The 15215-nt window shown below is 44.3% G+C and overlaps 1 protein-coding gene and 1 long non-coding RNA gene across 5 annotated transcripts; one reads left to right on the top strand and one right to left on the bottom strand.

Moving 5' to 3' along the window:
* Positions 1-7869: 7869 nt before the first annotated feature.
* Positions 7870-10785, top strand: LOC125545961 (nascent polypeptide-associated complex subunit alpha-like protein 1). Its single transcript, XM_048710027.1, has 4 exons — positions 7870-8035; positions 8930-9014; positions 9881-10005; positions 10089-10785. The coding sequence occupies exons 1-4, from the start codon at positions 7985-7987 to the stop codon at positions 10422-10424; spliced, it is 597 nt and encodes a 198-aa protein (XP_048565984.1). The 5' UTR covers positions 7870-7984; the 3' UTR covers positions 10425-10785.
* An 876-nt stretch (positions 10786-11661) lies between these two features.
* LOC125549235 lies at positions 11662-14021 on the bottom strand. Of its 4 annotated transcripts, none has more exons than XR_007301284.1 (4): positions 13233-14018; positions 13012-13148; positions 12442-12890; positions 11662-11971 (listed from the first exon to the last, which is right to left on the bottom strand). It is a non-coding gene; the product is annotated as an uncharacterized LOC125549235 (long non-coding RNA). The 4 variants fall into 4 exon arrangements; XR_007301285.1 differs by having other exon boundaries at positions 12470-12890; XR_007301283.1 differs by having other exon boundaries at positions 12548-12890; positions 13233-14016.
* Between the last annotated feature and the right edge of the window lie 1194 nt (positions 14022-15215).

Raw genomic sequence — 15215 nt, 5'->3', positions numbered from 1 at the left:
ATCCATCTATGGACTGGTGCAAGCATCTCGGAGTTGGAATATACGCTTTGATGAGTTGATCAAAGCATATAGTTTTATACAGACTTGCGGTGAAGCCTGTATTTACAAGAAAGTGAGTGGGAGCACTACAACATTTCTGATAAGTATATGTGAATGACATATTGTTGATCGGAAATAATGTAGAATTATTCTGCAAAGCATAAAGGAGTGTTTCAAAGGAGTTTTTCAAAGAAAGACCTCGGTGAAGCTGCTTACATATTGAGCATCAAGATCTATAGAGATAGATCAAAATGCTTGATAAGTTTTTTCAATGAGTACATACCTTGACAAGATTTTGAAGTAGTTCAAAATGGAACAGTCAAAGAAAGAGTTCTTGCCTGTGTTACAAGGTGTGAAATTGAGTATGACTCAAAGCCCGACCACGGCAGAAGATAGAAAGAGAATGAAAGTCATTCCCTATGCCTCAGCCATAGGTTCTATAAAATATGCCATGCTATGTACCAGATCTATTGTATACCCACACTAATTTTGGCAAGGGAGTACAAATAGTGATCTAGGAGTAGATCACTAGACAGCGGTCAAAATTATCCTTAGTGGAATAAGGATATGTTTCTCGATTATGGAGGTGACAAAAGGTTCGTCGTAAAAGGATTTCGTCGATACAAGTTTTGGCATTGATCCAGATGACTCTAAGTCTTCATCTGGATACATAATGAAAGTGGGAGCAATTAGCTAAAGTAGCTCCATGCAGAGCATTGTAGACATAGAAATTTACAAAATACATACGGATCTGAATATGGCAGACCCGTTGACTAAACTTCTCTCACAAGCAAAACATGATCACACCTTAGTACTCTTTGGGTGTTAATCACATAGCGATGTGAACTAGATTATTGACTCTAGTAAACCCTTTGGGTGTTGGTCACATGAGATGTGAACTATGGGTGTTAATCACATGGTGATGTGAACTATTGATGTTAAATCACATGGCGATGTGATCTAGATTATTGACTCTAGTGCAAGTGGGAGACTGAAGGAAATATGCCCTAGAGGCAATAATAAAGTCATTATTTATTTCCTTATTTCATGATAAATGTTTATTATCCATGCTAGAATTGTATTAACCGGAAACATAATACTTGTGTGAATACATAGACAAACAAAGTGTCACTAGTATGCCTCTACTTGACTAGCTCGTTGATCAAAGATGGTTATGTTTCCTAGCCATAGACATGAGTTGTCATTTGATTAACGGGATCACATCATTAGGAGAATGACGTGATTGACTTGACCCATTCTGTTAGCATAGCACTTGATCGTTTAGTATTCTGCTATTGCTTTCTTCATGACTTATACATGTTCCTATGACTATGAGATTATGCAACTCCCGTTTACCGGAGGAACACTTTGTATGCTACCAAACGTCACAACGTAACTAGGTGATTATAAAGGTGCTCTACAGGTGTCTCCGAAGGTACTTGTTGGGTTGGCGTATTTCGATATTAGGATTTGTCACTCCGATTGTCGGAGAGGTATCTCTGAGCCCACTCAATAATGCACATCACTATAAGCCTTGCAAGCATTGTAACTAATGGGTTAGTTGCGGGATGATGTATTACATAACGAGTAAAGAGACTTGCCGGTAACGAGATTGAACTAGGTATTGAGATACCGACGATCGAATCTCGGGCAAGTAACATATCGATGACAAAGGGAACAACGTATGTTGTTATGAAGTTTGACCGATAAAGATCTTCGTAGAATATGTTGGAGCCAATATGAGCATCCAGGTTCTGCTATTGGTTATAGACCGGAGACATGTCTCGGTCATGTCTACATAGTTCTCGAACCCGTAGGGTCCGCACGCTTAACGTTTCGATGATAGTTATATTATGGGTTTATATGTTTTGATATACCGAAGGTTGTTCGGAGTCCTGGATGTGATCATGGACATGATGAGGAGTCTCAAAATGGTCGAGACATGAAGATTGATATATTGGAAGCCTATGTTTGGATATCGGAAGTGTTCCGGGTGAAATCGGGATTTTACCGGAGTACCGGGAGGTTACCGGAACCTCCCGGGGGCTTAATGGGCCATAGTGGGCCTTAGTGGAGAAGAGGAGAGGCGGTCAGGGCAGGGTCGCGCGCCCCTCCCCCTGGTCCGAATAGGACAAGGAGAGGGGGGCGGCGCCCCCCCCTTTCCTTCCTCTCTCCCTCCTCTTTCCCCCTCCACTCCTAGTGCAACAAGGAAAAGGGAGGGAGTCCAGGAGTAGGACTCCCTCCTAGTGCGCCCCCTCTAGGCCGGCCGCACCTCCCCCCTTGCTCCATTATATACGGGGGCAGGGGGCACCCTAGAGACACAACAATTGATCGTTTGATCTTTTAGCCGTGTGCGGTGCCTCCCTCCACCATAGTCCACCTCGATAATACTGTAGCGGTGCTTAGGCGAAGCCCTGCGTCGGTAGAACATCATCATCGTCACCACGCCGTCGTGCTGACGAAAACTCTCCCTCAACACTCGGTCGGATCGGAGTTCGAGGGACGTCATCGGGCTGAACGTGTGCTGAACTCGGAGGTGTCGTACGTTCGGTACTTGATCGGTCGGATCATGAAGACGTATGACTACATCAACCGCGTTGTGCTAACGCTTCCGCCTTCGGTCTACGAGGGTACGTGGACAACACTCTCCCCTCTCGTTGCTATGCATCACCATGATCTTGCATGTGCGTATGAATTTTTTTGAAATTACTACGTTCCCCAACACTATTTTCGTGAACATATTGCAACACCCTACAATGAGGATCCCCCACGTTAGCGCGAGACGGAGGATACCATAGGACAACACCATAAATAAAATATACAATCATACCAACCAAGATCACGATTAACCCTAAGGAAAAAACGGATCTACTCAAACATTATATGATAGCCAAATATCATTGAAAAATAATATATGGAGTTGAGCACCATGTTTAAGTAGAGATTACAGCGGAGATAAGGGGTATTACACCGCTGCATAGAGGGGGAGAGAATTGGTGTTGATGGTAGCAAGATTTTTGATGTAGATCGCCATCATCATCCTAGCCACGACCGCACTCCGGCACCACCGGGAGAGAGGGAGAGAGAGCCCCATCCTTCTTCTTCTTCCTTGGCCTCACACCTAGATGGGAGGAGGGTTCCCCCTCTGGTCTATGGCCTCCATGGCGGCGGAGGGGCAGGAGCCCCTCCGAGATTGGATCTCCCTCTCTGTTCTCTTTTGTTTCGCGTTCCCAAAATCTGGCAGAAAACCGTTTATTATATTCCGGAAGATCCGTAACTCCGATTGCGCTGAATTTTTAACACGATTTCCCCCCGGATATAAGCTTTATTGCGCCCAAAGTAGAGCTCCAACTGACGTACGAGGTGGGCATAGGACACCTGGGTGCGCCCTGGTGGGTTGTGGTCACTGTAGGCCTCTCTTCTCTTGATACCAACTCCCAAAAATCACAAATATTCCAAAATAATTCTCCGTAAAATCATATTGCATTTGGACTTCGTTTGATATGGATTTTCTGTGAAACAAAAAACATAAACTTACACCGGGCACTGGGTCAATAAATTAGTCCAATAAATAATATAAAAAGTTGCCAAAATATGTAAAAGTTGTATAATATTGACATGAAACAATAAAAAATTATAGATACGACGGAGACGTATCAGTACCTTGTCTCGTTCCTATGACACCATTTGCACATCCAACATATGTATCTGTGGATGTTGCCTTTGGAGCATCGAAGTGGTGGTTCAACCTTCATGTTCTTCTTTGGCGACTCTTTATTCCCCCTCTTCCCTTAGAGGATGACATGGGGCCAGTTTTTGTTGTGAGCCTATATCGCCAAGCTTGTGGGAGTCGGTGGTTCGATCCATCATTGGCAGCCTAGCCACTAGTCAACAGGTTCTTATGGCTGTGATCGACTGCGACATGTGGTGTGGCGTGGCACTCTCAGAGGAAGCGCTTCTACGTGTGCCCTATAGGTGTCTTCAGAGCTCTTTGATATGTTGTACTTTGTTGCCTTTACTTTTGCCTCTTCGGTTCGTTTTATCTTTTTTTTTTTTGAAACGAGGCAAAAGATTTGCCATTTTCATTGATTAAGCAGAAAAGAGTTGCCCGGTTAATTAAAGGAAAACTGGGCGAAAACCTAGATTACAACCCCACACAGACGACCTGGCCACAAACGCCAAACAATCGACCGAAGCGTCGAGGACTTGACAGCTCCGATTTTATTGAAGAGCTTCACATGAGAAAGTTGCACGCCTCGCACCGACCTAGTCCAACGCAACACCCGGAGAGTACCGCCCGCTGAAAACCACCCTCATGGAGTCATCGTTGCCGCAATGGCGTTGCCGACCGCAGCTCCGACTTCTCTGTCACAGCACGAAACCAGCATAGGCGCACCCATTAGCGCACTAGACCGTCGACATCAAAAGGACAAGTCGCGACCCAGCTTCGCTCGCCACCATCGTTGTCGCCACACGAGTCGCAACGCCAAACCGCCTAAATCACCGGACGGACACCAACCGACCGCAATGTTGTGCACGTCCAGCCCGCCGGAAGCACCAAAGGAACCAAGATCTTCAAGACGGCGCCCTAAAGAGGGAAAACGATGCTGAAGACGCCGCCGCCGCCCGACCCTGCAACAGAATCTTGGCTTTCACCTGAAGATCTAGATCCGGAAGGTGAGGATGCGCAGATCTCCTCGGCGACGCCTCCAAGGAGGATAGCGATGCCCACAGACGCCGTCGCCGCCGGCCGGCAAGCACCGGCCAGGCTTTCACCCGGAGTAGCACAGCCACCACTCCCACGCAGTACCTCCACTGGTCCACGCACCCCTACGCAGCGAGCACGCCAACGCTGCGCAGGGCCTCCTCCTTCCTCGTCGCCGACAAACGCAGGCGAGCCAGAACAGACCAATCCCAGCCAGATCTGGTACCCACACCCGCTGCACCGCGGTGAGCCGCCCACAGCCGCCGCAAATCACCTGAGTCGGACGGGAGGGCTGCCACCCTGCCCCAGATCCGCCAGGCCGAGCCGCCGGACGGCCGCTTGAAGCCCTCCACATCGAGCCACCGATGCAGACGAGCCGGATCCAGCCGCAGCCGGCCAGATCCATAGGCCGCCACCTCCAGCGCACGCAACACGTTGAGACGGCAGGAGTCGAGTAGTGTCAAGGAGCGCGTGAAGCCGACGCAACTCGACCCCCAGGCAAACCACGGCGGCGCCAGAGCAGCCAGGCAGCGCAGCAGAGAGGAGCCGAGCCTCCCCCACCGCGAGACCCCACAGCCAGGCCGAGAGATGCCCCGCCGCCGCCGTCCGCCGCGCGGGCTTAGCCCGGCGGCGTCCTCCGGCAACGGCGAGGTGAGGGAAGGAGGCGGGGAGGGGTCCGGTGGCGCTGGATTGGGGATTCCGCCCGAGCCGCCTGAGAGGCGACGCGGGGGGCGGGGTTTTTCAGAAGGTGGGATTGTTCGTTGTATCTTTATACTTGTGTGGGGGTGTTTTTCCCACTTGGTTTTATGACATGCAGGGACCGTTTGCCAAAAAAAACACTATAAAAGGGGACCTCCTACATGCCGCTCTTCGCGGCAAACAACCGTAGTTTCGCATAGGCGGGTGTCTACCCGAGCCGGTCCATGAAGAAAACAGCTGCGAGCACGTACTGTAGTAGCTAAAAAAGTAGCCGCCCTCGCACGGGAGCGATCACAACATCTCATGTAAGAGACCACGCACAACAACCAATTGAGCTAATGAGGGGTATTGAACAAAGAGCAGTGTAAAATATTTAAAACCAACATCCAACACAGAACCGACATATTTTTAGAATTTCAAACGCAACTTTTTTTCTAAAACAACCCTGAGTGTCTTATGAAACACAAACACTTTTCAACTTTTTAAATATTTTTCAAAAAAACGGAAACATTTAAAAAAGAGGAACATTATCTTAATTTCCGAACATACTTGGAAAACAGGAATATTTTTTGAAATTCTAAAAATATTTTAATTGTGAAAAAATTGGAAACATAAATTTTTTCATGTGAACAAATTTGGAAAGCAGGGGCAAAATTGCCAAATTTTTTTGAATTTGTGAACAAAATTTTAAAACATGACAGTTTTCTGAATTTGTGAAGAAATTTTGAAAATGTGAACATTTTCCAAATTTTGAGAACAACTTTCAAAAATGTTTTTTTTAAATCCGGAACAATTTGTAATTTGTGAACAAAATTTTATAACGTGAGTATTTTTCGAATTTATGAACAAATTTTCAAACTTGAATATTTTTTAAAATTTTGAAATTTTTTCGAAAATTGGGATATATTTGTGAAAACAAACATTTCTGAGTTTCTGAACAAAATTTAAAGGGAAAACTCTTTTTCAAATTTGGAACATTTTTTGAAAATAAGAGAACAATTTTTTAAACTGTAAAATTTTATGAAATTTCTAAACAAAAAACTAAAAATAGGAACATTTTCTGAAAATTTGAACAAAATTCTAAAATTTCGTTTTTTCAAATTTCTGATAATGTTAGTTGAAATAAAAAATAAAGCAAGAAGAAAGAAATGAAAAAAGACTGAAAATAAAAAGAAAAAAAGAAAAATGAAAGAAAATAAAAAATAAATACAACAAAAGTAATATAAATAGAGAAACCGGTTCGAGAACTTCTAGAAGGTACCCAAAAACAGAAAAACCGGCTTGGAAGATCATAGAAGGTTCCTAAAACCAGGTATGGCTGAACGCTAAACTTGCCGGCCTATCCCGAGCGCTCAATCCGATGGCGAGTGTGTAACCGCGACTGTTTGCCGCAGAGAGCGGCAAATAGGGTTTCCCCAGTATAAGGTACTCCCTCCATTCCATAGTTCTTGTCGTATGTAATTGCTAATTGGACTACATTCCATAATTCCATTTCAAGTCCGAGTCTGAAATTACAAACATTAGTAGAATGCATGTGCGTTGCCAAAGGCTTTTTGGAAGAAAAAAATGATGCTACTCACGGTGCTAAAATACGAGAACAATGCATGTCTCAACTACCAAACATCTCAGATCCTCGTTTCTCAGCTAACGCGCTTCTTAAATCAATTACAACTATCTTTTTATAAATTAAGAAAGTTCGACTCAGATACTAAAACTATATAAAAAACATATAATCATGTCTTCTTCTGAATAAAAATACTGTAGTACAGAACAGATTAAGTTATTGTGACCGCTATTAATATTTATCTTCTAGTGCAAATATTTATATGCCCAGTTATTGTGACGGCTATCAATATTTATCTTCTAGAGCAGATACTTATATGCGGAAGAGACATACATTTGCAAGTGTTTCTTGCTGGCAAAACCTACGTTAAGCTACAATAAGTAAAGCGTAGCATAAAATTTGAGATGGGCATAGCACAACAAAGATGTAGAGGCCAGCTTGCCTCCTTTTCAGAGGAAAAAACAACTTGATTGCACAGAAAAAACAACTTGATTGATCCTACTTTCGGTCCTTACATTCACACGCCAATTTGGCCTCACCTCTGCGCCTCAGCCTCACTTTTGAAAGCCTGCAAGCAAGCAAGAGATAGGTGTGAGCACAATATTTTGCAATCAAATGAGAGAGAGTCACGGAGGAATTAGCATTTTCTCCCCAATATAAGGTAGTTCTTGTCGTGCGTAATTGCTAATTGGACTACATTCCATAATTCCATTTCAAGTCCGAGTCTGAAGTTACAAACAAAATAGTGAAAATAAGCTCTGTATGAGCCCATCCAAGATAAACTGAACCGTGGATGCCCCGGCCCAAATGGCACATCCCACCGACCCAAGTCCACAAAAACCCAACACGACGACACGAGTCAAGCGCGTCTCTTCCCCACTTCCCCTCGTCCCTCCTAGCTTGACTAGCTAGGGTTTTACTTTCCCCTCCGCCCTCCGGCAAGTTCTTACCGGCGCACCCGGCCTCGCCCCATCACCATGACGCTCGCCGAGCTGCTCCGCGCCGATCTCGAGGAGCACGAGATCGAGGTGATCCTCCATTCCGACCCCTCCCCCCTCTCCGATCTGGTGCCGTGTCAGACAGAAAATGATTATTTCGCCTCTCCCTGCTTGTTCGGGTCCTACGTCGGCTTATTTTGTTGCGGCAGCGGTGTCAGGACGGTAGATCTCGTCTGTTTATGTCGCCTAGGTTGCAGAGCTTTGTCCTTGTTTCTGCGCTTATCCTGCAATTTTCCATGGGGGAGGGCAGCGGCCCAGCCCAGGCCTTGTGATGCCTGCTGTCCATCTAGGAGTTCAGTTTCAGAGTTTGCTAATACTACTATCCTTTGGTATTTCTGGAGCCAACTTTGTTGTGATAGGCCCTGTGATTGGTGACTTGTTTGTCAGCTGTTCCTTATTATATACTGATTGTGGTTCCCTTTTGTTGCGTATTGAAATGCTACTGTCGTTTATTATGGATACAAAATCTGAAGGGAGTTTTAAGGGAGCATAGAGAAATCATTCAACTTTGGTGATTTCTATAGTAAAAATGTGGCCTTGTTTGTTTGAAATTAGCTTTGGAAGTCTGTTAGAAACCTAACTACCTTGTGCTTATGCTTATATGCTGTACGCCATATTTTCTGTAGCAACAATGCAGATGTGTGAGCATAACTTTCTGTTGTCAACACAGACGACAGTTCCTTGTTATTTACATACTCTTCTTCTTTCTGCTTTTGGACTGTCATTTCCTTTGATCTTCTGCTGATGCTACTTAGTATGTACTCACATCTTCTTGCTGGGATGATAAAATTGTTCGTAGACTGTTTACCTGTTTTTCATTTCTGCTTATGGATAACTCTGTTTTTATTACTCTGCATGTCCCCTGTTTAGTGTTTACTGCTTACAACAGTCAAGTAATATGATCTTTTAATGCATACTCTTAAGGAAGATGAGCCTATCCTTGAGGATGATGATGACGACGAAGATGATACCGAGGATGAGGATGAAAAAAATGACGATGATGTTGAGGGTATGTTGTAATTCTGTGGTTACTTTTGTTCAGTTCAAGACTTCAAGTAGCCACTTAGCTACAGATAAGCCTATTTCTTATTGTAATGCTGCCTTGTTCTAACATAAATTTAAACTTCGGAAGTTATTGACCATACCAAAATTTCAAATCAAACTTTACTTATCCGTATTGACCTCTTTTGGTTCATTTTGACCTGTTTTCTATTTGCCGATTAGACAATAGCCAGTTTGTACCCTCTAATATTCTGTTCTTTCCATACCATTGCTATGCCTTTGTGGTTTTTATTCTTATTTTTTTGGACTCTATCATATTTACTTATTCCTGTATTATTCAGAACTGTCTCTACACAGTTTATAGTTTCCTTGAGTACTGCCTGCCATTTGTATATAATATTCACCTATGTACTGTGGTGGCACGTTGTATCAATATTAATCTGCATTAACATATGCATGAATGTTCGTATGTAGCATTTAGTTTGATAGGAGCAAATCCTCTAATGCAAACTCTTGCTTTTGCTATTATAGTCCTGCTATGTGAACCATTTCGATGCATTTAGTATGACGTGATGCTGGAACTAACATTATACGAGTAGCTAATCCTTTGTACCTTACCTAAGAGGCAAAACAAAAGGGATATCTTGTTCATTTTTAGAAAATATGATAATTGATACCAACAAGACTTGACTGCAGTCACAGTTTCTGTTCGGTCTTGCTTGAGAAAAGGGATGTGTTGTTTGAATGTTACACTTGCCATTTCCAGTGGTTAAAAATAAAAATTCATGGAGTGAACTATGTCTAGTTGTAGAATTCTGGTCTTATGCAAAATTTAGAAAGTCTTGACAATATATCTGTGCTTTCTGGGACTAGGAGGTGATGCTGGTGGAAGATCTAGGCAGAGTAGGAGTGAGAAGAAGAGCAGGAAAGCCATGGAGAAGCTTGGCATGAAGGCCATTACTGGTGTGAGCCGTGTAACTATCAAGAAGAGCAAGACCGTGAGCATCTTGACCACTTCAGGCCATTGTTCCCTATATGCTGGTGGTTGTTGCACTGTCTTAACTTTTCCACATAATTGCAGGTTATGTATGTCCTCTCGAAGCCAGATGTGTTCAAGAGCTCGCAGTCAGACACCTATGTCATGTTCGGGGAGCTCAAGGTCGAGGACCCGAGCACTCAGCTGCCGACACAAGCGGCGGAACAGTTCAAGGCGCCAGGCCTGAGCAGTGTGATCTCGAAGGACGAGCCATCCGTGGCAACAGCCCAGGACGATGAGGAGGTCGATGACACTGACGTTGACCAGAAGGACGTCGAGCTCGTGATGACGCAGACCTCGGTGTCGAGATCCAGGGCTGTGAAGGTGCTCAAGGCTGTGGATGGCGACATTGTCAGCGCCATCATGGAGTTGACTAACTAGGCGCTAGAAGGTGGAATTTTGTCCTGATAGCAGGGTGTGGGATTGCAAAGCAGTTTCTGGTCATGTCAGCTTGAAACTTGAATGTTGCAGTTGCTGGATTGGTAGCTCTGTTTTTCTGTTAACCAAACTAGTACTCTCATGTAGGTTTCCTAGGCGATTTAACATCTGATGTTCAGCAAACTGCATGCTCTTTTGGGAAAATCTGAATCTTCTGTGCACCAAATTTTGTTTTCAAATGCATGTATTCGTGTTTGAGGCAATATCTATGTCGTTCGAGTTAGCTATTAGATTTTATTCCCAAACTCCAACCATTGTGACATTGTGTGATTTAGAAACAATTAAGATCGGACTCCTTCAGTTTTGCGTGACGAGCATTTTCTGCTGTTGATAAGATGAACAGCTTTGAAGAGTCTTTGGGTATGTTTGCATTTTGACAAAAGTATACCACACCAAATTTGTTGCTTTGACCATATCCATTTAATCTGTTTTTGTTTGGAGGATGGTTGTCAACTTCTTGCATATACTAGTAAACGTGCACGTGCGACGCACATATAAACCGGACGATATATTTCCTCATTCATCCTAGTTAAGAGGCAATTATTCAAAAAAAAAATAAGAATATTTTGCATGGCATGAAACGACAAATGTTACGGTCTCATTCGGGAAACGGTTGCGCCTATTGTGATGTATAGGAAAAATTAATATGGCTTGAAACGATGAATGTTCATGTCTCTGACACACAAATATACATGAAACTGGACAACGCCCTAACTAACATGGAACTGCCATTAGGCGTAAATTTCAAAGTCATTAAATAAGCTAATCTATGTTCAATAAACCTTTCTATCCCAAATTTCATAGAACTCGCAACTCCCTAACTAATATGGAATTACCATTAGCCGCAAATTACAAAGTCAATGAATAAGCTAATGCTAGTATACAATTCTAGTGAGCACCTTAATTTTTAGACTAATGAAATAGCCAATGTTCTACAAAATAAATGGATTTGAAACTACCTAGTGGGCTACAATCCTAGTAATTGAGCAATCCATACACACTTTTTATAATAAATGGATTTTGCTTGAATATAGCAAACTAACTTGCCGTACAGTTCTACAATAGAAAATCCAGAACCATAGAAGTACAGGGAGATTGAAAAAGCATGTCTGACGTGTTCTTCGCAGCAGATAATTTTGGTATTTTCTTCTAAATCAAACTTACTCTATATGCCATGAACTGAACCAAACTGAAGTATACTTATTAAATCTAGACTAACCACACTCTTCTAATACATCAATCAGGAAACAGTTTCAAAATATATACAAATAAGAGCATCCTGAGTAGGTTACTTGTTAGTCACAACAGACACAAATTTCAAATTTCCTTCAAGAAATAACATCATTGGTACTATGGCTTATGGTCAGTAGTGTCGCTAATGGTCAAATACATTACACTTCACTGGAAAACTTTAGAACACCGGAGCAAATACTTTTAGCAGTTTGAACTTCAGACATAATTGTCTTGAACAAATATCCAACTGTAGCACTCTGCACATGGGGGAAAAAACCCATGGTTAGATACTATGCACTGGAAAAAATAAGTTTGAAATACGAAGGTCTAAGATTTCAGAGTATTGCGTCATCTCATATGAAACTAATAATTTGGGAACAATTCCTACATGCCTAGCACCAAGAGCAAAGATATTTGTACGAGCATAATGAGTAGAATTCAATTCTGAATATAAAGAAAAGGCCACAAAGATGACTTTGGTTTTCATTGCCATGTGAGAATCGAGACTTGAATATTTCATCATTCACGTCCGATGACATACAATATACTCATACAGCTCCTTGCATTAGTGTTTTCATAATTAACAAAATGAATAAAAAGGCTAGAAATAGAGCCTTATGTGCGATCAATGCAGCATACTACTAAACAATGGATCCAGAATGCACCGGAGCTAGTCTGGAAGGCAGAAAACAAAAGGCCTCTTTAAAGACCTTGAGAGAAAAAATACCATGGAAAGTAAAGGTTAAATATCGGACCAAATCATTATCCTTGGGGCCAATCCTGTATTAGTAATACAGATGGTCTAAAATGTTCTGCGGGGTCTAGCTCGAGACCTGTGCATGGCCGGAAGAGATGACCTCATGGAGGGTGGTGCCATGGAGGTTGCACCTGTACATCAGAATAGTAGACCAACTCATATTTTAGAATGAAGATGGTCCATTTGTATCTCCTATTTGGAGTTCGTATTACCAATTGGAAAAGAGGAATTATGAGTGACATCGACATTATCTTTGTTTGAGGCCTGTTTTCCTTTTAGCCGCGCAATCTGTTGCTTATTTAAGCACTCTGCCCTCTGGTCCTTGGATAGGCCGGCATACCAACTGGTGCCACTTCTTAACTTTCAGCCACCATTTACTTCTTCAAGACGATGACTCGCGGAGCTTATAGATGTACACCCTACAATAAAATAGGAGATGAATTTATAAACAAGTAGTAATAGGTGCAACAATACAATCTAATATGAAGTGGATGAATATCCCATCTGTATGTGTGTTGGTTATGTTGCTAAAAGCATTACATTGCACAGACCCTACTGAAGAAGCATGTATGTGTGCCATCGGATCATGGGTAACACTATCCCCAGCTGAAGGAATCTTCTGTTGGAGGTTTACACGACGCCGGTGCAGGGATGTTGGAGGTTTACACTATCCCTATCTGTATGTGATTTAAAATGTCAGGGTTATGTATCAACATATGTACAGATTGCCCGTCTTCAGTAGCAGACGACAAGAGGCGTACCACATCAGCGATGACGATGTCAATTTCTTTGACGAAGCTCTCTCTCTCTTCTCATACTCGGCAGCGGTTTGAAACAAAAAGAGCAGCAACAAAAAAGGTTCAGACAAATTAAAACGTGATTTCATTTTTTTCTTTTGAAAATCAAAGGAGAATAAGATAAGAATAAGTTGAAAGCATTCATGATTCATCCATGTCGATCCCACGGACCTTGGCGATCATGCCAACGCCCATCTCCATGGAGAGCTTGGTGAGGAAGAGGTCGTCGACGAGGAGGCACTCCCTGAACCCTCTGAAGCCCAGCAGCCAGCGGAGCAGCGGCGAGCGCTCCATCTCCGCGAAGCGCTGCACGCCGTCACCCGTGACGTGGCCACCCTCCACTGCCGCGGCGAGGTCCGCCGGCAGGCTGGAGAGCTTCCTCCCCTCCTGCGCCAGCACGAATAGCGCCTCCCCCGGTGGCCGCCCCACTCGCCGCCGCCGTCCCCTATTTCGCGATGGCGGCTGCCGCCGTTGTTGTTGCCGCCGCCGTTGTCGTTGCCGTTGTTGCCGAGGAGGGCGAGGGGGAGGAGGGTGGGGAGGAGGGGGCGGGGAATGGCAAGGTGGAGGCGGAGTGGGAGGGAGCGGAGGAGGGAGAGGCGGGAGGGGGGATTCTGGCTATGAAGGCGGGGGTGGAGGTGGAGCTGGCCGAGGTGGGGTGAGGAGGATTGGTGGCGGTGGGCGGAGGGGGAGGAGTGCAGCATTGGGGAGTAGGAGGCCATGGCTGGCGGCGAGGGGAGGGGGGGATGGGGAAGGCGGCGGCAGGGACGACATGAGGAGGATAGGAGCAACCGACGGGAGAGCGTGGGGCTCGCGTGGGTTTTTTTTCCTCGAGCGTGGGGGACGGATGACGGGGGTCGATCGTGGGATTAGTGGGATGAGCTAACCGTGGTTTGCTGCTAAACATTCAGATGATTTGGACGGTTAGATCTTTTGATTAGATGGATGAGATAAATTGGTTCTCCGCCCTCTTGTGTTTTTATAGGGGTAGTAGATAAATACTGTTTTGTCAAACTCTGGTTTGTTTTCCTGGCGAATGTTCCAACTTATGGGCAATCAAAACCTCAACCATTATTTCCACTAGCTATGTTTTCATCTGAGGCATAAACCAAACATACACTTGGCCTCTTGGTGCCCACAAGGCCATCCAAAGGCTTGTGCAAAGTCCTGCAGATACATCGTTTTCTCTGAGTCAGTTTTAATCTTTTGATGCATATATGTAATGCTAAGCTGTAAATTGTGCTCCGGTAAAAAAGTAAGGTTGTCAATCGTACTACTGGAGAAAAAGAGAAATGTAGACCGATGAACTTAATGTGATGTGTACTTTGGCGGATTCTCCGCTTCCTGCACACGAAACTGCACGAGCGCCTTTCTCTGTCTTGGCCTGTTTATCTCCCGTCGGTTTTTTCTATCCTCTAGTGGCCCTATGAATCTCAACTGCCTCCACCTCGCGAGTCCACCCACCGCGCTTCCTCTCTCCTACCACCACCGTTGTTCTGGAGGGGCATAGCGATTCCGACAACCAATGATGCGACAAGCTACACTCTCCTGGTTCTGAATGTGCACACCGCTAGGTTCTCATGAGTCAATTGAGGGGGGCCGAGGAGGAGAGGCATGACGCCACAAAGTTGTGTGGCACCTCCGGCAGATCTGCACTGCCGTCTTCTCATGTTGGCTCCTCCGCGTGTTAGTCAGCGCTGCAATTGCAATTGCTTTGTTTCCTAAAAAATACTTGCAATTCTGGCCAATCGACACCCCATACGATTTCTAAAGATGATGTGTTTCCATATGCCTAACATTCATATTTCATAGCAGATTGCGTCACCCAAACCATCTTTCATTGTCACGTCTCTCTCTCTCTTCATGTTTGGCTGAGAAAGTATTGGTCAGGCTTCCCTTGCCGAAAAAGGATTCCCCCCGCTATGTATTCCAAAGCAACCAACACCGATA

The sequence above is a fragment of the Triticum urartu genome, chromosome 3 (genome assembly GCF_003073215.2).
Source record: "Triticum urartu cultivar G1812 chromosome 3, Tu2.1, whole genome shotgun sequence".
Classification (NCBI taxonomy): Eukaryota; Viridiplantae; Streptophyta; class Magnoliopsida; order Poales; family Poaceae; genus Triticum; species Triticum urartu.
Note: the sequence above shows the minus strand (reverse complement) of the source record. Positions and strands in the feature narration are given on the sequence as shown.